Raw genomic sequence first — 23,457 nt, 5'->3', positions numbered from 1 at the left:
AATTTAGAACAGTCAGCCACAAACTTCCATGCTTCCGGGGATCTTTTCTTAGATTTGCCTTTCAGCTGCTAACCAAATTTGCCACTTCTGCCTGCCGTCAATACACATCTCTGCCAAAATGTATTTTCCTCTGGCACGCAGCAAAAATACCCTTCAACATAGTCACGTTTAGATGAGGGCACCCAAAGAACACCTCACAAAAAGCTCTTCCTCTGGAGGCTTTCCGTTTTCCCATCCTCTCGCCAAGATTCAGTTGAATCACAGGCTCCCCCCGTAAAACAAAAACTAATCTCTTCACTGCACAGAAGCCAGTAGCCACTAAGAGCATTGTCCTTCTAGCCCACGTCCCGGCAAAAGGCACTCTTCTGGTAGCCAAACCACAGAAACGAGTGACTACGCGTAGTAGTAGTGCCCCACGGTTTTTGCCTTTCAAAGGAATTTGTGCAGATCTGAACACCACCACTTATACACAGACTCGTATCACGCTACTGTCCGCAAGAGCCACCGTCAGCCTGGTCAACGCTTCAAAAATTGGCTACTTGTATAATACCATCTTCTATAGGTCTGCCCTTGCATTACTGCCCGGTTTTCCCAGTTATCCCCTTATTTGCATACTGACACTCGTATTGACATTAGCCTCTCTCTCTGCTGCTACTGCACTTCACCCAACCGCTACTTCCGCCACGTGCTGTCGACACATTAGCTCATTCACAAATCTCACTCAACTTCAGGAACATGAGAGTCCAATTAAGCACATTGGAGGGTCTGTAAGGTGGTGTAATACATGATGAGCTACGGCTTAATGTCAGGCTGATAAAAACCCCTTCTGGACCTTTTACTGCAACACAACAAACTGAGCACCTACAAATGCCAAATATTTGCAATCAAACCAGGGCCTGGAAGCCTAAAAGCATGGTTTCCATTAGAAAAGGCAGCACCAGCAGGCTAACGTGTCTGAATTATCCTAATTATTACTTAACCTTTTGGTTGAGGAGCCATGAAATGGAAACAATAGTAGTCACTACAAGTAGGGGATATTAACTCACCACCTTGGCTTTTTGTTTTTTCCTTTAGTTTCTCCAATTTGATTTCTTCAAGTGCTTTTATTCCAAAATTTAAATTGTCCTTCAAGATCATTAAGTCCAACCATCATCCATGCACAGTAACCCATGTTCTGGAGTACCCCGTCTACGTGCTTTTTGAATACCTCCAGGATGGTGACTCAACCACTTCCCTGGGCAGCCTATTCCATTGTCTTGCAACCCTGTCAGTAAAGCATTTTTTTCCTAATATCCAACTTCAATCTCCCTTGCCTCAACTTGAGGCCATTTCCTCTCATCCCACCTCCAGCCACCTGACAGAAGAGACCAGCACCCCCTCACTACACCCCCCACTTCAGGCAGTTATAGAGAGCGATAAGGTCTCCCCTCAGCCTCCTCTTCTCCAGACTAAAAAGCCCCAGCTCTGAACCAAGTAGTCGAGGTGCGGCCTCACCAGTGCCGAGTACAGGGGAACAACCACCTCCCTGCTTCTGCCGGCCACACTATTTCTGATACAGGCCAGCACGCCGTTGGCCTTCTTGGCCACCTGGGCACACTGCTGGCTCATATTCAGATGGCTTCAACCAGCATCCCCAGGTCTTTCTCTGCCGGGCAGCTTTCCAGCCACTCTTCCCCAAGCCCGTAGCGCTGCATGGGGTCGCTGTGACTGAAGCGCAGGACCCGGCCCTCGGCCTTGTTGAACTTCATACGATTGGCCTTGGCCCATCGACCTAGCCTGCCCAGATCCCTACCCTCAAGCAGATCGACCCTGCCTCCCAACTGGGTGTCATCTGCAAACTTGCTGAGGGTGCACTCGATCCCCTCGTCCAAATCGTTGATGAAGATATTAAACAGAACTGGCAACAATACTGAGCCCTGGGGAATACCACTTGTGACCAGCCCCCAGCTGGATTTCACCCCAGTCACCACAACCCATTGTGCTCGTCCATCCGGCCAGTTTTTCACCCAGTGAAGAGTACACTTGTCCAAGCCATGAGACGCCAGCTTCTCAAGGAGTGTGCCGTGAGAGACAGTGTCAACGGCCTTGCTGAAGTCAAGGTAGGTAACATCCACAGCCTTTCCCTCATCCACTAGGCGGGTCACCTGCTCAAAGAAGGAGATCAGGTTGGTCAAGCAGGACCTGCCTTTCGTAAAGCCATGCTGACCAGGCCCGATCCCCTGCTTGTCCTGGACTTGCCATGTGAGCGCCCTCATGACAAACCGTGCCATAATCTTCCCCAGTAGCGGGGTCAGGCTGACAGGCCCGTGGTTCCCCGGATTCCCCCTCTGACCCTTTTTATAAATGGGAGTCACATTGGCAAGCCTCCAGTCCTCTGGGACCTGCCCTGATCGCCGGTAGACGATGGAGGCGGGGGGGGGGGGACGACGACAGAGGGTCCCGGGGGGGCTCCCCGCTGCTCGCCACCCCGCCGCGGAGCAGTAGAGACGCGGGTCCTCCCAGCCGCCTCGAGCGGCCTGGTCCGCCAGCATCCCAGGGCTCCTTGCGCGCTCCCGCCCTGCTTCGTGGCTTCCGGTGGCGGCGGCGGCAGCAGCAGCCATAGCCATGGCGTACCGCGGGCAGGGCCAGAAGGTGCAGAAGGTGATGGTGCAGCCCATCGTATCCTTCCTGTGGCGGGGGGGGGCGGTCTGGCGGGGGCGGGGGCCTGGGCTAGGCGGGCAGGAGCTGCTGAGTGCGGCCGGGAGGCACCGAAGGGCCGTGTTGCCGAGGACTCGTTGCCGTGCTGCGTCCTTAACGCTCCGCTCCAGAACCTCATCTTCCGCTACCTGCAGAACGTGAGTACCGCCGGGCTGCCGCGGCTTCGGCCCCGTGTGCGAGGAACGTCCCGGTGCTTCTTGCGCAGGGCCCTTCGAGCCGTGTGGGGAGCGGGGCGGCACGCCGGATGGGTCTTTCCGAATTCAGGATGGGGATTTTGGAGCCGGTCTCGCTTGAACTGAAGAACTTGCTGTCGTTGCGATCCGTGAGAAGAACAGCTAGTTCCGAGTTGGGCATTTTCCCTTCTCACCTTAAGGAGTTACCTTTGTAAGAGACGTTTGCTCTTGCAGTCAGGTGTGCAGGGATGTTTTCCGTGACAGTCTTAAAACCTGTGCTGTTGCGTGTTTCCAGTGAAGGCAGAGAGGATTTCCAAAATAGTCTACCACCTTAAAAATTACTGAAGACATAACTGAAACCATGTGTAAGAGTTACTGCCTCGAGTGTTACAAAGGTATCGGCAGCAAGGAGTTCTTAATGCACAGGAGAGGACAAAATTGTGTGGAGTGTTTATGTTCCTGTTGTGCTCTCCCCCTCCATCGTTTTGCAGAGGTCCAGGATCCAGGTGTGGCTTTATGAGCAAGTGAACATGCGGATAGAAGGCTGCATCACTGTGAGTATCAGGATCTCTTTGGATTGGGTGTTTTGTGGGTTGCTCTTCAAATTTATAAGACTGTTTCTTCCTGTCAGGAAAAACTAGCGTGGGGGGTGCCTCTCCAATTAATAGTCTTAATTGTCCAGCCCATGTCAGCACAGCTCACGATAGTTTGTGTCGTTGTTGCTGAAGTTTAGAGCAGGGCACGTAGCTCAGCGGCGGCTTTTGTTGCTGATTTTTAGGGCTTTGATGAATGTGTGAACTTGGTGCCGGACGACGCAGAGGAAATTCACTCCAAACCAAAATCAAGGAAACAGCTGGGTATGTCAGTATGTCTGTGTAAGCCGAGCGATGCCTGAAACCGGGCTGCGTGAGCCTTCCCCGTAGCAAGGCTTTAAAGCATGAAAGGTGTGAAGAGGGTTGAGTTTGGAGTACAGTGAGCGGATACGGGCTAGGTCTCGGTTCCTGCTGTTTCTTGAGCTGGTGGTTTTGTTGAACGTGAAGGAGAATGAATTTGCCTCTGCCTGAGACGAATCTTTTTCTTTCAAATGTGTGTAACAACGGATGGGCTGCGCTGCACTTTTTCTGCAGCCCGGGTGGCTGGAGGGGTCCAGTCAAATTCCTGCCAGCTACGTCTAACACGGGTGGCCCTGAACAATTCTGACACTTGCTGTGTCATCTCTGAGTCAAAGCAGGTAACCATCTGAGTGGCGGTATTTGATATTTGCAGTCTGCTGGCGAGGATAAATAGCAGCCTCTGCTAAGTGACGTGTGGGCTCTTGGAGGGGACAGAGTGCTGTTGAAACAGCAAGCACAGGAATGATCAGTGATTCAGCTGATCAGGCAGAACAGATAGACTTGAACAGATAGGCTTGAACAGATTGGTTTGCCTCTCATTTTAAGATAGGATGTCCTAATTCAGGTCCCTGAAGTGGCACATCTTCAAGTAGAGGTGGTCCAGCCAGCAAGGGGCGGCTGTGCCCTGTGGCTGTGGTAAGTGAGGGCTGTGACTCTCAGATCACGAGGAAAGCTGACCCCGACTCAGGGGAGAGGAGGCTGAGATAGTTGTCTGCTTTAAGCTTTGCTTTCATGCCTGGCAACCTTGCGGTTGTTGCTCAGAGAAGGTCTTGAGTGTTGTAACCACCAGGCTCGGCACATGCCCCCAGTCCAAGTTTAGACAGTATTTAACAGGTAGAGTTGACTGAAACAACTGTAAGGAGTGGAAATTCTGGCTATTCTGCTTCAGCTGTGGACAACTTGGCTTCAGATTCTCATCCAGAGAATGAGATGTGTTAGCAAGAGCTTGTCCTGCGCTTCAGACGACATGATGGGTGGTTTGCATACGCATCATAGTGCAGCATTCTCTGTGTAACTTGTGACACCGAGGGCGCTGTCAGGCTAGTGGAGTGCGGTGACCAGCAGGTAAATCATCAGCAGCTGTCTGCGTCTGGGGTAAGGCTGACGGATTGACAAGGGGGATGAGAACACGTAGTTCCTGGGGCTCTGCCTTCCTTGTGATCTGGCTGTCCTAATCAACAGGGGGGGCGTTAAGCATCTTTAATATTTTTGTAAGCGATTAAAGGCACAAAGCAGAGCAGCAAGAGAGACTGCCCAAGTGAAATACTTTGTGCTTTATAACCCACAGGTAGGGGCAATAATACTCCTCTCGTGCGTTAGCTGGGGTGCAACAAAAAAGGTTAGACTGGGGAGTAGGGCTGTTTCTCCTTTTTCACTTACTGATACCTTTCTTTAGGGTTACTTTGAAAAAGACGATTTGACTGATCGAGCCATCAGGAGACTTTCCGTCCAAGAAAGAGCGAAGGCAGCTCTTACGAGGACTGGAGGAAGTCCCTGCTGAGAGCGAACCCTTCGAACCTGAGCTCGTTCTCAGACGGTGTCGATTATGTCCAAGCAAGGGGACGACTGCTACTTCTATTTCTATTCCACCTGTGACAAGGTATGTTTGGGCTGCTTTTGCTTTGGGGTTTCTTGTTGAGTTTTTAGGAGAGGAGGGGGCGGAGACATCCAGATGTCTGTTAACTTAAGAAGCAGTTAGATTCTGCTTCCAGTTCTACTAGCATGGATAATTTTTGAGGCTGTACTCTTTTAATTTCCTCTTTGTGGGTTTCCTTTTGGTTACAGGGAGACAGCTGTTCCTTCCGCCACTGTGCGGCTGCTCTGGGAAGTGAGAGAGTGTGCAGGCGGTGGCAGGAGGGTCGCTGTTTCAAGCCTACCTGCAGATTGAGACACATGGAAGTCGATGTGAGTGTTTGCCTAAAGATGTGTTCTCCAACTAAATCCCTGAAAGCATTTTTCCTTGCTGTCGGCAGACTGAATGTGCTTGTACGTGCTAGATTTACTTGCTTTCAAATGATACTGGTTTCTGTTACTTGGAGGGGGGTGGGAGGAAGTTGGGGGAAGAAAAATCAATTTCTGAGGTATACCTCAGCAAGACATTTTTGTATTAGGTGCTGGCGTTGTTCTGACGTCTTGGGGTAGCACAGGGCGGGGAGGGAGAAGATGGGAAGGAAATAAGGCTCTGAAAGAGAACTTGAGATAGATTCAAGCTAGGCAATTCAAGGCATTTTCCCCCTCTGAATAATCCCAGTATTTTGCACATTGTCTTAGTTTAACCCACCCTGAACTGATGTGTGCGAGCCCGCGACTTCTCCAACGGAACGACAGGAAAGCTAGATAATATGTAGTAGTTACAGCTTACGCAAGTTTTGTCGATCTGCCCTGAAATGCTTTCAGTGATAGACTGCCCTTGGGAATGATGTTTCCGCACTGCACGGCAATAGCCCTGTCTCTGGCATGACGTGTAACTATGTCTCTTAGCAAGCCTAAGGCGAGTGTTACCACGAGCTTTTCTTTCTTTCTGTCTTCAGAAAAAGCGCAGTGAGATTCCTTGCTACTGGGAGGATCAATCAGCTGGCTGTGAGAAATCCAACTGCGCATTCCGTCACACGAAAGGATGCTATGTTGATGGGCGCTTCTTCCCGCCAAGCAAAAGTGAGTTTCTTGGGCCCTTTTCCTTTAAGCATGAAAGAATTAATTCTGAATATTACTTCGGAGTGGGTACAATGCCGTAGAAGGCATCAAGTAACTGCTCACTGATGAGTGTAGGGAGAAGTGTGCAGTCACAGGCTCTCAGCTAAACGGACTGTAATTCTGGTGTTTAATTTTTTCTTTCATGCTCAGCTTCTCTGTGCTTTGTGTGATCTTTGCACTTCAGGTGGCTTTCCCTTCATTTCATCCTTTCTGGAGGGTAGGGTGGTGAGATGAGTGTGTGAAGGGAAGCCGTTGTTCCTAGTGTGTTCGTAGGGGTGGGGAATAGGAAACTCTGAATTCAGCAGCCAGGTGGGTTGTCTACCTTATCTACCGTATCTAGACAGTGAGTGCAAGGTTGGGGTGACAGTTTTACATGGCCAAATGAGAGATGGTCCTCGTCTTCCTCTAGCTACGCTTCCAAGTCCACCTGAGCCTGCAGAAGATGATGTGAAAATGGCTCAGGCGTCACTGCAGCAAAACAAACTTTCTGTCCAGTCAAGTCCCACTCCGCAGCTGAGGGGGGTGATGAAAGTGGAAAGCTCTGAAAAGGTCCCAAGTCCTACACATCCTCCAGCCAGTTGTAATCAGTGCTGCAGATGACGATGAAGATGGGTACTTTTTGCTTACTGAAGGCATTTCTACTGGAGGTGAATGTATAACTTCACAGAGTGCCTGAACTGTGTCGTGTTTAAAGCTACGGACGAGAGTCCGGAGTCTTAAATATTTTTTTCCCCGGTATAGCTCTCGCTTATATGAGCCTGTCAAGTCAATGCAGCTGTTTAAAAAACACCTCCCGCACAGTTGCTTGTAGTTAAGAATACGAACAGAATATGAACCGTGGACTGAAACGTCGTTGTACGAGCTACATGAACATGAAACGCCTTGTATAATCCCTGCTCCATAACTGAAGAGGTTTTATTTTGGACTTTCAGAGCAGCTTTCTGAAGAAGGAGGTGAAACTAAAACACCTGTCCAGCAACCAGCAACACAAGCCCATAGTGGATCGCGGATAATTTCCACTGGGAAACGCAGGGCTGATACAAAGCAAGGTATTCTAGCAGCTGTAGTAGGATGGCTTGGAAGGAGAACTTGACGATGAACTCCAAAGTGATATGTTCTAAATCTACAGTAGAACATCGGGTAGCTGGATGGAGTCAGTTATTTCCACGAGCTCATTCCTGTCTAATACTGTCGTGTGTCCCTTGGGTCAGACAGGTCAACTCCTCCTTGTAGACTTTTGTAAAACAAAAGAGAGCCACAGCGTGGAGTTGAAATGCCTGCAAATGTGTCCTTTCAAACACTGTGGGAAGCCATGTGTAATGACAGAGGAATCTAACATTGTGTAAATGGATTGAAACGCTTAAAACTGCAGGTTTTACTCTGTAGGGTGGGAGGAGGGGTGAAGAAGGGTGCCAATCGCTTACCAAAATACCCATCCGTTCTATGGCTTTTTGTCCTGGTGGGGAGTGTTGAGAGGGTTTATTTGGAAGACTTTGGAAGGGTTCTGAGCTGTCAGAAGCTTGAGGATGTGTGCTCTTCAACATGTGCCTTTAGGCCTCAGCTTCATTAATGATTTTCTGTTTTCAGAGGACAATTTAAATTTTGGAATAAAAACACTTGAAGAAATCAAATTGGAGAAACTAAAGGAAAAAACAAAAAGCCAAGGTGGTGAGTTAATATCCCCTACTTGTAGTGACTACTATTGTTTCCATTTCATGGCTCCTTAACCAAAAGGTTAAGTAATAATTAAGATAATTCAGACACGTTAGCCTGCTGGTGCTGCCTTTTCTAATGGAAACCATGCTTTTAGGCTTCCAGGCCCTGGTTTGATTGCAAATATTTGGCATTTGTAGGTGCTCAGTTTGTTGTGTTGCAGTAAAAGGTCCAGAAGGGGTTTTTATCAGCCTGACATTAAGCCGTAGCTCATCATGTATTACACCACCTTACAGACCCTCCAGTGTGCTTAATTGGACTCTCATGTTCCTGAAGTTGAGTGAGATTTGTGAATGAGCTAATGTGTCGACAGCACGTGGCGGAAGTAGCGGTTGGGTGAAGTGCAGTAGCAGCAGAGAGAGAGGCTAATGTCAATACGAGTGTCAGTATGCAAATAAGGGGATAACTGGGAAAACCGGGCAGTAATGCAAGGGCAGACCTATAGAAGATGGTATTATACAAGTAGCCAATTTTTGAAGCGTTGACCAGGCTGACGGTGGCTCTTGCGGACAGTAGCGTGATACGAGTCTGTGTATAAGTGGTGGTGTTCAGATCTGCACAAATTCCTTTGAAAGGCAAAAACCGTGTGGCACTACTACTACGCGTAGTCACTCGTTTCTGTGGTTTGGCTACCAGAAGAGTGCCTTTTGCCGGGACGTGGGCTAGAAGGACAATGCTCTTAGTGGCTACTGGCTTCTGTGCAGTGAAGAGCTAGATTAGTCTTTGTCTTAGGGGAGGAGCCCGTGATTCAACTGAATCTTGGCGAGAGGATGGGAAAACGGAAAGCCTCCAGAGGAAGAGCTTTTTGTGAGGCGTTGTTCGGGTGCCCTCATCTAAACGTGACTATGTTGAAGGGTATTTTTGCTGCGTGCCGGAGGAAAATACATTTTGGCAGAGACGTGTATTGACGGCAGGCAGAAGTGGCAAATTTGGTTAGCAGCTGAAAGGCAAATCTAAGAAAAGATCCCCGGAAGCATGGAAGTTTGTGGCTGACTGTTCTAAAATCCGCCTCCAGAGAAACGTTCTTAAAGTATTGCCTGTTTCCTCTCTTTCTGAAGCTGGTAAAAGTGTCCTTCCGTTAAAGCGCAAGCTTGCTGACAGGCTGGGGAAGAAGATAGAGGTTCTGGAGAATGCTGACAAAGCACCAAAGAGAGGTATGGCTACTAAGCAGACATCTGGATTTGATGGACAGGTGTTCTGTTTAGGTTTGCTGTTTGTCCTTTCTTCTAGTGGTTCTTTGTGCATGTTGGTTGAGGGCTCAAGGTAGCTCTGAATCCCAGTGAAGTGATGGCTCTCATTGCAAAATGAGATTTATGTGAACACCAAATGGAGATTTATGCAGCCTGCCGAACTTTTTCTGTTCTCTCTTGTAGTTCAAGTCCCCAGGTCTCTGAAGGAGAGGCTAGGACTGCCCTCTGAACAGACCAGTACAGAGACAGGTAAGAACTGGCTATTAAGTATGCTTTCCCCTTTTGTCTTTCCATGAGCTTTCATACAGCCCTAAAAGTGAATTTAAAAAACCCTGCCTGATTCCTCTTGCTTGAGTGCTGAAGCTGTCCTGTTTAGCCACTGTCAGAGATCTGCCTCGGGGGCGGGGGGGGGGCGAGGGGATGTGTTGTCCACTCGTGCCTCATCAAAGTTTCCGCTTGAAAACTGCTGTGAACCGTCAGAAGCTGCAGTATGCTTACGCACAAGTAGGACAGAAGCACTGCCAGGAGCAGGAGTTTGAGATGCGAACAGAGAGACAACGGTCTGAGAAAGTAACAAAATAAAATAGACTAATGCTTTTTGTGTTGCCACTCTCACCGGATAGCGCTAGTTTTCAAAATACAAGTGGCTTAAAGGAGGAGAATACCGTGCAGAATGGTGCTGTCCTAAGATGCCTTCTTGGGATCACGCAAACCTAGTTTTCCTTAGTACTGTGACAGATTTTGGAGACTTTAACTATTGCTTTTCTCTCCTTAAATGTTGGTGCTTCTCTTTTTTTTCTTTTTTTTTTTTTTTTTTTTTTTGATGATGATGACAGAGAAGGCTGCTAAGCCGGCAGGAGAGATTCATGTGAAAACATTGGAGGAAATTCGACTTGAGAGAGCTCACCAGAGACGAGGAGAACCTCAAGTGAAACCCCAGACTGAAGGACGTTGTAAAACAGAAGATCGCAGCTTGGGGGCAAGACCTTCCCCTGCAGTTCGTGTCAAAACTTTCTCAGGCTCCCTGGCTGAAAAAAACCACAAGCGATTGGAACGAAAGAAGCAAAAAACAGAAGAGTTTCCTACCGAGACAAAAGTTGAGAGCGAACCCAAGAAGCAGAGCATACTTGCTCCGTCTGTGCCCAGCCAAGTGCGCCCGGCAGAGCCTACAGGTAAAGCCAAGCCAGCAGGAGAAGTGCGTGTTAAAACCTTGGAAGAAATCAAGCGGGAGAAAGCTCTGCGGATGCAGCAGAGTGGAGGAAAAGTGCCAGCTCCACCGGCACAACCTGAACCTGCCCCAACAGGGAGGAGGTTGTTACGGATCACAAAGCTAATAGGTAATAAGGTGATTTGATACCTGCCCTGGTGAAGCGCTTCCCCTGTCAAGCAAATTCAGTTTCCTCAGGTTTTGCTTTGCTTTTTCCCTCTGCATATCGTAGAGGGTAGAAGAGTTTAAGGCTGCAAAGTCAGAAGGCAAGGCAGTGCCAGAATATGCAACCATATTATTTTCCATGAATCACGTGATAGCTTTCTGTATTTCCCACTGGAAAATTCTTCCACTGAGGGGCTTTGTAGCCTAGTTTCTTGCTTCTGTTTTTTCTGCCATCCGCTTGTGGTATGGGATCTTCCCTGGGCTGAATCCAGGCTTACCTTCCTCTTTGGCATATGTGTTGTTTGATGCAGTTATTGATGTATCTATGTTTGCAAAGCATGTATCAACTTCTTAATGTGAGGGCCAGTTTTTGTCAAAATTGGCAGAGCACTAAAGCTATCGTTAAGATTATATAAGCCACCTAAAAAGAGAATAGTGCGATTGAGGGAAGGAGAGCTCGAACGGTGCAGGGATTGCTTACTGTAGCCTTTCCCTCTGTCCCATTATTAGACGTGAGGAAATAAACAGAACAAGGAAACAGAGGTAGCCAGGATTCTTTATTTCTGCTGTTGACAAAATGATGATTTTTTTGTTGTTGTTTTTTTTTTTTTTCTTGTTTTGAAGCACCTGGAAGAGAAGAAAAGAAGATAGTGGAATTGAGCAAGCCTTTTCCCAAAGCTGTCTCTGCACCTGCAGAGGTGAGTCCTTTGTGAAGACATACATCTATCTATTCATACAGTTTTGGATACATTTTGTTATGTTTTGTTTGTAACTGGCTGCATGCTCCCAGTTTGAGTGTGTTCCTACCTTTCTGCATTTGGTAAGCGCTGCAGTGCTGTCGCAAGTCCTGTCACTCCTTTGAATAGGATTTCCAGACAATGTGTTAAACCCCAAGCTTTGAATTAATCTTATTATACCTGACAGTGAATAAGAAACCCTATTAGCACCAGATAAAATCTGCAAGGTTAATGTTTTTCGTCTCCGTGACTTTATCTGTGAGACTGGAAGAAGGAGATCTTAAAATCCTGGGCTAAGAACTTTAATAGAAAAGGCTAGAGGTTTGTATTAGAGGAAATGAGTCTGTCAGGGAATGCTGTCTTGGGGGAGCTTGTATGGCTTCCTGTTGCTGAAAAAGAATGTAATAGATTACAGCTAGAGTCTTCTGCTCTATTGAAGAAACTTGCTGTGTTGGGAAGTGTAGGCTTTTGAAACTATTTCCATAGCAAAGCATGGATCTTGTCACAGGGAATGTTTTATGGGGAAAAATGTCAGGTCTGAATGGTATTAACATGCTCTGTTCCACATGGAGCTGTTTCAGAGGGATTGCTACTGAGATTTTCTTAATGAAATCTCCATAGATTTTTGTCCTCTTAGTCCTCTTCTATTGTTTCCCTGTAGCCCTCTGATCAGAGTGCAACTAATTCTAAAGTTCAAGTGAAGAGCCTTGAAGAGATAATGTGGGAGAAGCGGCAACTGAAGCAACGCCAAGAAGAGAAGCTTCAGAAGGAAGCAGCTGCTGTGCTGTCTCCTACTGAACAGGCAATCAAGGATAGAACTCCAGCATCAGGGAGTCCTGAATCCAGTGTGGTTTCAGGGTCAGCTTATCAGCTTCCAAAGAGGATATGGGTGAAATCTCCAGGAGATGGGGTTGAAAGCCCCGGAAAGGGTGCTGCCGTATCACCAGGGAAAGGGGCAGCCCAACTTCTGGAATGGAAAGCTGAAAGTAAGTGTTGACTGTATGTTAAAGAGTTACTTTAGGTCATGCTTTGAAAGAAAGGCAGAGGGTGACAATTTTCACGTTGTAACTCTGGCTCCTTTTTGTAATTTCTTTGCACCTTCTTATGGCTTGTTGGTAAACAGAGTTTACGTTGTGGAAAATACTGCTGAGAATCTGGGAAATGGCAGTGTACTTGTGCTGGCTAAATACAATTAACTAGAAGGGTTGTGGTGCTGTTAAGAGAACCTGTTTGTTGTTTTTTTTTTCCTGAGGCAGAGCAAGACTGTATCAGTTCTCTCTTCCTTTTACTCTAGCCAAACCGAAGGTGTGCCTGAAGCCTTTGGATGGGAAAGCCACCTCTCCCACAAAGCAGCCACTGAAACGTAAGGCAGCCGAGAGTCATCCGTCTGCCGTGGCGGCTGTGAAGCCACTGAGTGCCACTGGTGGCGATACAAAGGAGCCTTCAGCTAAAAAAGCAGCTGTGGTAAGGAGAGCGGCTGAGGCAGTAGTGGGTCCCTAGTAAAATTTATGCCCAAGTTGTAGCCTCCTCTTGGAGAAAAGATGGAAGACTGAAATGTTCTACGGGTCTCCGTTCACTTTTAAATCCAAAAGTGGTCGACAGGACGCTCGTAGTACCTTTCTGCTCTTTACGAGGTGAATGGCAGTGTTTACATAATGCTCTGCCATGTCCCTTAATTGCTGCGTTCTTTAAGAAGACCCAAGGTCGTTAGTAAACGTTAAGGGAATGCTAACTTTTCTTCAGGTGTGCCCTGGCTCTGTATTTTGGTTAAGGCTCAGCACTGCCAGAGGAGAAGCAGCGGAGGAAGAATCTGCAAAGCAGTCTTTGACCTGTGTATCATAAAAACCATCTTGCTTCTTCCTAGGCCCTTGTTCCGGCTTTGCCAGAGGGCAGCCTCTTCTCCATAGGCGGGAGAGGAAAACCCCAAACCAGGTAACAACCACAACTTGTTCTTTCGCTTCATCAGTGTGCCTTTCACGTGAAACGAAGGTTGTTGGTCTTTTTTTTCACACGTGGAAAAATGAGAGTTTTGAGATAATTCATGCCAAAATCCAGCAGAGGAAAAACTCGTCTGAAATAATAAGTTTCTAGGAGCTGGCTGGACTGCTTATCTAGATCCTTGTCTGAAAATGCTGCAAGTTGGTACAGCTTTTCAGCGGCTTCTTGGGTTTTCTGAATGCCTGCGGAGGTTGAATTGGTCACCCTTTTGCAGTCAAATTAGTAAAGGTGGCAAAGTGTCTCTGGCAACAAAAATGGAACCTTCTTTGCCAGACCCCAGATGCTGTGTCTTCGCGGATAAATCCCCAAACTGCAAAATGTACCTGCTGATACGTTGGACTCTAGAAGCAGCCCCAGGTTAATTGAATAACAATCCCTGCGTAAGGCTGAGGGGTAGGAAGGATTAACTACCATTTTAAGAGCTGGTTTGCAGAAAACATCTCTCTGCTTAAGGAATGTCATACACTGATTTGCTCTCTTTCTTGTTCTTCCCAGTCCTGAACTGCATCCTGGAAGCCCGGCAGACTCTGTGGCACCGTCAGAGGTCTCAAGCTCAACCTCAGCGTCCTCAGGAGTGGCTGTAAAGAAACGCCGGTTGAGCTCCACAGGGGCCTGGGAAGCCCCCTTCTCTGTAGAAGACGACTTTCAGAAGTTTCTTTGGGAGATCTCAGGAGGCAAACTAGAAGAGATAATTGACGTGTACCCAGATAATGATGAGGATGACTTTTTCATGGAAATTGGTGAACTGATTGATGGCTGAAAATAAAGAAAGAAATAAATGGAAACTGATTCTTTTGTTGGATACCCAGAGGTGATTCTTTTTCTAGCTGAGGCTTTGCAAGGAGTCTTAAAGCACAGGTGAACTGGTAGACATTGGGAGTATCTGCACGCAGTTGTCTTAAGATTCCCTGCTGGTCAGACATGTAGTGTGAATTTGTGACCCTGCAGAAGACAGCTGAGACTGGGGTCTATTGTGTACCCTGCCACCAGGGATCATTTTTCTTAGCAGCTACCTTCTGAATCATTTTCTTAAACTTTTGATGAACTTGTGTGTCTTCCTACGAGGATTTGTGAAGGTGGGGCAGCCCTCAGGCACTTGCTGCTGGCAGAGGAAAAATCGGTTGTCGGAGTGGATTGTCAATACTTTCTCTTTGGAAGAAAACACTTGCGTGCTTTGATAGTCCACTGTGCTGTCTTTGTTCCTAGAGGAAAGGTCTGAAACCAAAACTGAGCAAACTGCTGTTCCGGCTCCAGAAGGGTCACCCAGCCCCAAGCTGCTGACGCTTTATCCTGCCGAAGGACTTTCTCCCTCTGAACCTTCTGCCAGCATGGGTCGGTCAGTTGTGGACTTTGGGAGAGAGGAAGAGCGCGCAAGAGCCCGGCGAGGAAGGCTTCCCCCTCGCTCTTCCCTCCTCCTGCTCTGTCGTCAGCCTTCACTGTCCCCAGCCTAGGCTCTGTCCATGTACACGGTGTTTGGTGTATGCCATGGTTTCTGTAAATATTTTATTTTTCCCTGTTGTGCCCGTATTGTCCTGAAGGTCCTATATTAAATGTAGCCTGTTCTCCTTTGCCTTCACCGGTAGTTGAGCTGTTCCCCATGACAGCAGTTAACAGCGTTTTTACCGAACCCTGGCACAGGAAAGGTGCGGGTGTGTGCTCTGTCTGTGGGGCGTCCTTAATACTCGCTCCAGAACCTCATCTTCCGCTACCTGCAGAACGTGAGTACCGCTGGGCTGCCGCGGCTTCGGCCCTGTGTGAGAGGAACGTCCTGGTGCTTCTTGCGCAGGGCCCTTCGAGTCTTGTGGGGAGTGGGGCGGCACGCCGGATGGGTCTTTCCGAGTTCTGAACTACCTGAGTGGTGGTATTTATTATTTACCACCTGCTGGCGAGGATAAACAGCAGCCTGTGCTAAGTGACGTGCTTGTGCTCTTGGTGGGGACAGAGTGCTGTTGAAACAGCGAGCGCAGGAGTGATCAGTGATTCAACTGATTGCGCTGAACAGATAGGCTGAATTTGTTGCTGGGTGGCCGGTTGTCTCAGGGTGAAAGGTAGTCTAGAGATAATTTTCTCTTGCTGTCGCTTTTCATCTAAAAATGGTACCCTTCCAAATGGCTGCAAATTGACTCTTTCTGAGATTTACTAAAATGCGTTAGTGAGGAAGCTGAATCGTTGTATTAAATTGCTGCCAGGCCCCAGCATTGACTCCAGAAATGGAAAAAGAATGAGCGTGTCTTATTTAAGTATGCCTGTGTCGCCCAAGAGTAGATGTAGCACCTTTAGCAGTCCCCTTGGTTTGTAATTGATTCCCGATGCCCATTTGAACACGGAGGAGGAAAAGCTGGTGGACAGAGTGAGCAATAGAGGAGAGCCGCCCGCTAAAAATACGAGAAGGAAGGGGTTATACATTAAGGGAAAGCCACTACATTAAAAATTGGTGCTGTCTAAAAATTTGTTGAGGATTTGGGACGTGCAGGTACCGCTACAGCTGCGTGTGCTGCAGTCATGCCTGTTGGCACTGAGCAAGATGGAGAGAGCTTCGTTACTGAATGCAGTATGTTGAAGCACTCGCTGTTGCCTGGAAGAAGAGCAAAGACTTGCATTGTGTGGAACTTTGGATCTGTGGTTCACCTGGTGTGCCATATCTAGAACAAACAAACAAAAAATGAGCCGTGGCAAGCCAGGTACTCATCTGGGGACAGTGAGTCTTTGGTGACATCTGCAATCAGAGCGTTGTGTGTGATGGGCCATGGCTGACAGGCAGGGGTCATAGCTGGAAGTGCTGTAGGGGAGGGTGACTGTGCCTGTAACGTGTCTGTGTCAGCCGTCTCCCTGGACAGGGGGTTTAACAGTGGTAGTTGGATGTATGTTCCCAGCTCTCACGTTGGCAGTGACGGTGTGGCCGAGCCAGCGGGCTGTTTTTTCAGCTGGAAGAAGAGGAGCGATGGACTGCAACTGTGCCTGGGTAAACAAGAGCTGTCAAAGAGATTTGCCATAGACGTGGGTTGTTGCAGCTGCAGCAGTAGCGGATTCTGGAGCATCTGGAGAAGGTAGAGGGAGTTTTCTTTGTGCAAGTGATACCGTCCAAAGCCTTTTGATGCCAGAAATCAGTAGAAACACATCTGTTGTCTGGAACTTCTCAGTCGACCCCCCGTATAGCGGCGAGGCCAGCAGAGGCAACGGTAAGTCGGCGGCTAAGCGCTAGACTGAGGCGGGCCGGGAGGTTCCCGAGGCCCAGGAGCCCCGGGGAAGAGTGGAGGGATTGTGCAGAGCCGGCGGCTCTCCTGAGAGAGGCTGTGGCGGTGCGGGCATTGCCGGGGGCGACCAGGCCGTGGCAGTTTGTGCGGCAGTTGGTGCAGGCGGGGCGCAGCCCCCGTCTTCCTCCTCCAGGCTCGAGAAGGCTACTTGAGCGGTGGGCATCGGCCTGGAGGGAGACCCAGGTATGGTTGCCGCTCGGGTAAAAGCTGTTTTTAGGAAAAATGTGGCAGCGCAGACAGCGGTCCCGTGTCAACAGGCAGCTGTCCATGTCTCTGGCTGCAGGGAGTGCCTGAGTCTGTCACTGATGGTGGAGGGCAGCGGGGACAGCTCTTGTGTGAGTTGTGACTGGGTGGATGATCTGCTCAGCCTGGTGGCAGAGCTGAAGGAGGAAGTGGAAAGGTTGAGGAGTGTCAGGGAGTGTGAGAGGGAGATAGACTGGTGGGCCCACACCCCGCCATTCCTGAGGCAGAGGCAGCAGATGGAGGGTCTGCAAGAAGCGGAGGTTCCCCTGCCCTCCTGCCACCAGACAGGAGGGGACCTAAGAGATGGAGGGGAATGGATACAGGTCCCTGCTCGGGGAGGCGGGCAAGTCCGCTCCTGGTCTCCCTCACCTTCCAGTTGCCCCTGCACAACAGGTGTGGGGCTCTGGAACTTGAGGACCAGGCCAGTGAAGATCGGGGTGTAGATGAAGTCCTATCTAGGGAGGTGCCTAGGCTCAGTTGGGCGGCCTCACGCATTCTCACATCCTCTGAAAAAAAGAAAAAGGAAGGTAATTGTCAAAGGCAACTCCCTTCTGAGGGGGATAGAGGGCCCAATATGCAGACCTGACCCACCCCACAGGGAAGTCTGCTGCCTCCCTGGGGCCCGGGTAAAAGACATTAGCAGGAAACTCCCTGGTCTGGTTTGGACCTCTGATTATTACCCATTGCTGGTTGTGCAGGTTCGTGGTGATGAGATTGCAGGGAGAAATCCAAAAGCAATCAAAAGGGACTTCTGGGCACTGGGACGATTAGTGGAAGGATCGGGAACACAGGTAGTGTTTTCCTCAATCCCTTCAGTGGCAGGGAAATACACTGAAAGGAACAGGAAAACACACCTGGTTAATATGTGGCTTGGAGGCTGGTGCCATCCGTGGAATTTTGGTTTTTTTGATTGTGGGGAGGTTTACATGGCATTGCGCTTGCTAGCAACAGATAGTTTCCAGCTATCTCAAAGGGGTAAAAGAATCCTCGCTCATGAGATGGCCGGGCTCATAGAGAGGGCTTTAAACTAGGTTCAAAGGGGGTAAGGGATAAAACTAGGTGCACCAGAGATGAGCCTGGGGGCAGCGTGCTGATGTTAGGGGTGGATTCTATAACCCAGCTCAAATGCATCTATGCCAGTGCATGCAGAATGAGCAATAAACAGGAGGAGCTGGAAGCCATTGTGCAGCAGGACAGATATGGCTTAGTCGCTATCACAGAAACATGGTGGGATGACTCCCATGACTGGAGTGCTGCAATGGTCTCTTCAGAAGGGATAGACAAGGTAGAAGAGGTGGTGGGGTGGCTCTCTGTGTTAGGGAATGTTTTGACTGTACAGAGCTACACGATTCTGATGACAAGGTAGAGTGCTTATGGGTGAGGATGAGAGGGAAAGCCAATAAGACAGATATTGTGCTGGGAGTCTGTTACAGACCACCCAACCAGCTTGAAGAGACAGATGAATTGTTCTACAAGCGGCTGGCAGGAGTCTCAGAATTGTGTGCCCTTGTCCTCGTGGGGGACTTTAACTTTCCAGACATCTGCTGGAAATAGAATACAGCAGTGAGTAAACAATCTAGGAGGTTCCTGGAGTGTGTGGAAGATAACTTCCTGACACGGCTGGTGGGTGAGCCGACCAGGGGAGGAGCCTTGCTAGATCTGTTGTTTATAAACAGGGAAGGACTGGTGGGAGGTGTGATGGTCGGGGGCTGTGTTGGACTTGGGGACCGTGAAATGATAGAATTTTCAATTCTTGGTGAGGCAAGGAAGGTGGTCATCAAAACCACCACGATGGACTTCTGGAGGGCAAACTTTGGCCTCTTCGAGGTACTGGTTGAGAGAATCCCTTGGGAGACGGTCCTGAAGGGTAAAGGGGTCCAGGAGGGATGAACATAAGAAGGAAATCTTAGTGGCTCAGGACCAGGCTATTCCCATGAGCCGCAAGTCGAACCGCCAAGGAAAATGACCAGCCTGGCCAAACGGGAAGCTCTTGCTAGGTGTCAAGAAATAAAGGAGAGCTTATCATCTCTGGAGGAAAGGGCGGGCAACTTGGGAGGGGTACAGGGATCTTGTTAGATCATACAGAAAGAAAATTAGAAAGGCAAAAGCTCAGCTAGAACTAAGTCTGGCCACTATTGTAAGGGACAACAAAAAATGTTTTTACAAATATGTTAACAGTAAAAAGAATCCCAAGGAGAATATCTATCCTTTAATGGATACAGAAGGGAATGTAGCAACCAGAGATGAGGAAAAGGCCGAGGTACTTAATGCCGCTGCTGCCTCAGTCTTTAATAGTGAGTCCAGTTATGCTCGGGGTACTCCAGCCCTTGAGCTGGAAGGTAAGGATGAAGAGCAGAACATACCCCCCTTCATCCAGGAGGAAATGGTTAATGACCTACAACACCATCTGGATACTCACAAATCTATGGGACCTGATGGGATCCATCCAAGAATACTTAGGGAACTGGCAGAGGTCCTTGCCAAGCCACTCTATCATCTATCAGCGATCCTGGTCGTCAGGGGAGGTCCCAAAGGACTTGGAGGCTTGCTAATGTGACTCGCATTTATAAAAAAGGTCGGAGGGAGGATCTGGGGAACTATGGGCCTGTCAGCCTGACCCCAGCACTGGGGAAGATTATGGAATGGTGTCCTGGTTTCAGCTGGGATAGTTAACTGTCTTCCTAATAGCTGGTACGGTGCTATGTTTTGAGTTCAGTATGCGAAGAAAGTTGATAACACTGTTGTTTTCAGTTGTTGCTCAGTATTGTTTAGACTATAGTCAAGGATTTTTCAGCTTCTCATGGCCAGCCAGGGCACAAGGAGCTGGCACAGGACACAACCAGGGCACCTGGCCCAAATTGGCCAACGGTGTATTCCATACCATGTGATGTCCCATCCTGTATAGGAACTGGGAAGTGGGGGGGCAGGGAATCGCCGCTCGGGGACTGGCAGGGTGTTGGTTGGCAGGTGGTGAGCAATTGCCCTGTGCATCATTTCTACATTCCAATCCTTTTATTACTACTGTTGTCATTTTATTAGTGTTATCTTTATCATTATTAGTTTCTTCTTTTCTGTTCTATTAAACCGTTCTTATCTCATCCCACTGGATGGGGGGGGGAGTGAGTGAGCGGCTGCATGATGCTTAGTTGCTGCCTGGGATTAAACCACAACAAACGGTTTGTCTTGAGAGCACTCACATGGCAAGTCCAGGACAAGCAGGGGATCGGGCCTGGTCAGCATGGCTTTACGAAAGACAGGTCCTGCTTGACCAACCTGATCTCCTTCTTTGAGCAGGTGACCCTCCTAGTGGATGAGGGAAAGGCTGTGGATGTTACCTACCTTGACTTCAGCAAGGCCGTTGACACTGTCTCTCACGGCACACTCCTTGAGAAGCTGGCGTCTCATGGCTTGGACAAGTGTACTCTTCACTGGGTGAAAAACTGGCCGGATGGACGAGCACAATGGGTTGTGGTGACTGGGGTGAAATCCAGCTGGGGGCTGGTCACAAGTGGTATTCCCCAGGGCTCAGTATTGTTGCCAGTTCTGTTTAATATCTTCATCAACGATTTGGACGAGGGGATCGAGTGCACCCTCAGCAAGTTTGCAGATGACACCCAGTTGGGAGGCAGGGTCGATCTGCTTGAGGGTAGGGATCTGGGCAGGCTAGGTCGATGGGCCAAGGCCAATCGTATGAAGTTCAACAAGGCCGAGGGCCGGGTCCTGCGCTTCAGTCACAGCGACCCCATGCAGCGCTACGGGCTTGGGGAAGAGTGGCTGGAAAGCTGCCCGGCAGAGAAAGACCTGGGGATGCTGGTTGAAGCCGTCTGAATATGAGCCAGCAGTGTGCCCAGGTGGCCAAGGAGGCCAACGGCGTGCTGGCCTGTATCAGAAATAGTGTGGCCGGCAGAAGCAGGGAGGTGGTTGTTCCCCTGTACTCGGCACTGGTGAGGCCGCACCTCGACTACTTGGTTCAGAGCTGGGGCTTTTTAGTCTGGAGAAGAGGAGGCTGAGGGGAGACCTTATCGCTCTCTATAACTGCCTGAAGTGGGGGGTGTAGTGAGGGGGTGCTGGTCTCTTCTGTCAGGTGGCTGGAGGTGGGATGAGAGGAAATGGCCTCAAGTTGAGGCAAGGGAGATTGAAGTTGGATATTAGGAAAAAAATGCTTTACTGACAGGGTTGCAAGACAATGGAATAGGCTGCCCAGGGAAGTGGTTGAGTCACCATCCTGGAGGTATTCAAAAAGCACGTAGACGGGGTACTCCAGAACATGGGTTACTGTGCATGGATGATGGTTGGACTTAATGATCTTGAAGGACAATTTAAATTTTGGAATAAAAGCACTTGAAGAAATCAAATTGGAGAAACTAAAGGAAAAAACAAAAAGCCAAGGTGGTGAGTTAATATCCCCTACTTGTAGTGACTACTATTGTTTCCATTTCATGGCTCCTCAACCAAAAGGTTAAGTAATAATTAGGATAATTCAGACACGTTAGCCTGCTGGTGCTGCCTTTTCTAATGGAAACCATGCTTTTAGGCTTCCAGGCCCTGGTTTGATTGCAAATATTTGGCATTTGTAGGTGCTCAGTTTGTTGTGTTGCAGTAAAAGGTCCAGAAGGGGTTTTTATCAGCCTGACATTAAGCCGTAGCTCATCATGTATTACACCACCTTACAGACCCTCCAGTGTGCTTAATTGGACTCTCATGTTCCTGAAGTTGAGTGAGATTTGTGAATGAGCTAATGTGTCGACAGCACGTGGCGGAAGTAGCGGTTGGGTGAAGTGCAGTAGCAGCAGAGAGAAAGGCTAATGTCAATACGAGTGTCAGTATGCAAATAAGGGGATAACTGGGAAAACCAGGCAGTAATGCAAGGGCAGACCTATAGAAGATGGTATTATACAAGTAGCCAATTTTTGAAGCGTTGACCAGGCTGACGGTGGCTCTTGCGGACAGTAGCGTGATACGAGTCTGTGTATAAGTGGTGCTGTTCAGATCTGCACAAATTCCTTTGAAAGGCAAAAACCGTGTGGCACTACTACTACGCGTAGTCACTCGTTTCTGTGGTTTGGCTACCAGAAGAGTGCCTTTTGCCGGGACGTGGGCTAGAAGGACAATGCTCTTAGTGGCTACTGGTTTCTGTGCAGTGAAGAGATTAGTTTTTGTTTTACGGGGGGAGCCTGTGATTCAACTGAATCTTGGCGAGAGGATGGGAAAACAGAAAGCCTCCAGAGGAAGAGCTTTTTGTGAGGCGTTGTTCGGGTGCCCTCATCTAAACGTGACTATGTTGAAGGGTATTTTTGCTGCGTGCCGGAGGAAAATACATTTTGGCAGAGATGTGTATTGACGGCAGGCAGAAGTGGCAAATTTGGTTATCAGCTGAAAGGCAAATCTAAGAAAAGATCCCCGGAAGCATGGAAGTTTGTGGCTGACTGTTCTAAAATCCGCCTCCAGAGAAACGTTCTTAAAGTATTGCCTGTTTCCTCTCTTTCTGAAGCTGGTAAAAGTGTCCTTACGCTAAAGCACAAGCTTGCTGACAGGCTGGGGAAGAAGACAGAGGTTCTGGAGAATGCTGACAAAGCACCAAAGAGAGGTACAGCTACTAAGCAGACATGGGGATTTGATGCACAGATTTTCTGTTTAGGTTTGCTGTTTGTGCTTTCTTCTAGTGGTTCTTTGTGCGTGTTGGTTGCGGGCTCAAGGTAGCTCTGAATCCCAGTGAAGTGATGGCTCTCATTTCGAAACGTGAACAGCAAATGGAGATCTATGCAGCCTGCCGAACTTTTTCTGTTCTCTCTTGTGGTTCAAGTCCCCAGGTCTCTGAAGGAGAGGCTAGGACTGCCCTCTGAACAGAGCCGTACAGAGACAGGTACGAACTGGCTATTAAGTATGCTTTCCCCTTTTGTCTTTCCATGAGCTTTCATACAGCCCTAAAAGTGAATTTAAAAAACCCTGCCTGATTCCTCTTGCTTGAGTGCTGAAGCTGTCCTGTTTAGCCACTGTCAGAGATCTGGCTCTAGGAGGGGGTGTTGTCCACTTGTGCCTCATCAAAGTTTCCGCTTGAAAACTGCTGTGAACCGTCAGAAGCTGCAGTATGCTTACGCACAAGTAGGACAGAAGCACTGCCAGGAGCAGGAGTTTGAGATGCGAACAGAGAGACAACTGTCTGAGAAAGTAACGAAATAAAATAAAGTAATGCTTTTTGTGTCGCCCCTCTCACCGGATAGCACTAGTTTTCAAAATACAAGTGGCTTAAAGGAGGAGAATACCGTGCAGAATGGTGCTGTCCTAAGATGCCTTCTTGGGATCACGCAAACCTAGTTTTCCTTAGTACTGTGACAGATTTTGGAGACTTTAACTATTGCTGGGCTCTGCTTAAATGTTGGTGCTTCTCTTTTTTGATGATGATGACAGAGAAGGCTGCTAAGCCAGCAGGAGAGATCCCTGGTGGCAGGGTACACAATAGACCCCAGTCTCGGCTGTCTTCTGCAGGGTCACA

The 23,457-nt window shown here is 48.7% G+C and overlaps 3 protein-coding genes and 1 pseudogene across 4 annotated transcripts in view; 3 read left to right on the top strand and 1 right to left on the bottom strand.

The window, feature by feature from the left end:
• LOC126052340 (zinc finger CCCH domain-containing protein 11A-like) overlaps nucleotides 1-16,873 on the top strand; it is a 95,777-nt gene extending 78,904 nt beyond the window's left edge. The window contains exons 4-16 of the mRNA XM_049832889.1: nucleotides 5,160-5,363; nucleotides 5,549-5,668; nucleotides 6,295-6,418; nucleotides 7,390-7,506; nucleotides 8,045-8,118; nucleotides 9,234-9,324; nucleotides 9,544-9,609; nucleotides 10,197-10,697; nucleotides 11,357-11,430; nucleotides 12,131-12,455; nucleotides 12,764-12,933; nucleotides 13,334-13,395; nucleotides 16,855-16,873. Of these exons, the coding sequence (XP_049688846.1) occupies nucleotides 5,310-5,363; nucleotides 5,549-5,668; nucleotides 6,295-6,418; nucleotides 7,390-7,506; nucleotides 8,045-8,118; nucleotides 9,234-9,324; nucleotides 9,544-9,609; nucleotides 10,197-10,697; nucleotides 11,357-11,430; nucleotides 12,131-12,455; nucleotides 12,764-12,933; nucleotides 13,334-13,395; nucleotides 16,855-16,873 (1,797 nt within the window). The 5' untranslated portion in view covers nucleotides 5,160-5,309. The remainder of the gene's footprint in view (nucleotides 1-5,159; nucleotides 5,364-5,548; nucleotides 5,669-6,294; nucleotides 6,419-7,389; nucleotides 7,507-8,044; nucleotides 8,119-9,233; nucleotides 9,325-9,543; nucleotides 9,610-10,196; nucleotides 10,698-11,356; nucleotides 11,431-12,130; nucleotides 12,456-12,763; nucleotides 12,934-13,333; nucleotides 13,396-16,854) is intronic.
• LOC126051938 (zinc finger CCCH domain-containing protein 11A-like) overlaps nucleotides 1-23,457 on the bottom strand; it is a 67,342-nt pseudogene that overhangs the window by 8,912 nt on the left and 34,973 nt on the right.
• SNRPE (small nuclear ribonucleoprotein polypeptide E) overlaps nucleotides 2,579-23,457 on the top strand; it is a 302,587-nt gene continuing 281,708 nt past the window's right edge. The window contains exon 1 of the mRNA XM_049831893.1: nucleotides 2,579-2,658. Within this exon, the coding sequence (XP_049687850.1) occupies nucleotides 2,605-2,658 (54 nt within the window). The 5' untranslated portion in view covers nucleotides 2,579-2,604. The remainder of the gene's footprint in view (nucleotides 2,659-23,457) is intronic.
• The window catches only part of LOC126051937 (uncharacterized), a 183,807-nt gene continuing 180,430 nt past the window's right edge, over nucleotides 20,081-23,457 (top strand). For both annotated transcript variants that reach the window (XM_049831874.1, XM_049831873.1), the window contains exon 1: nucleotides 20,081-20,881. In XM_049831874.1, the coding sequence (XP_049687831.1) occupies nucleotides 20,100-20,792 (693 nt within the window). In that variant the 5' untranslated portion in view covers nucleotides 20,081-20,099 and the 3' untranslated portion in view covers nucleotides 20,793-20,881. The remainder of the gene's footprint in view (nucleotides 20,882-23,457) is intronic.

Source organism: Accipiter gentilis, chromosome 29, assembly GCF_929443795.1.
Source record: "Accipiter gentilis chromosome 29, bAccGen1.1, whole genome shotgun sequence".
Lineage (NCBI taxonomy): Eukaryota > Metazoa > Chordata > Aves > Accipitriformes > Accipitridae > Astur > Astur gentilis.
This window is presented reverse-complemented; position numbering and strand designations above follow the sequence as displayed.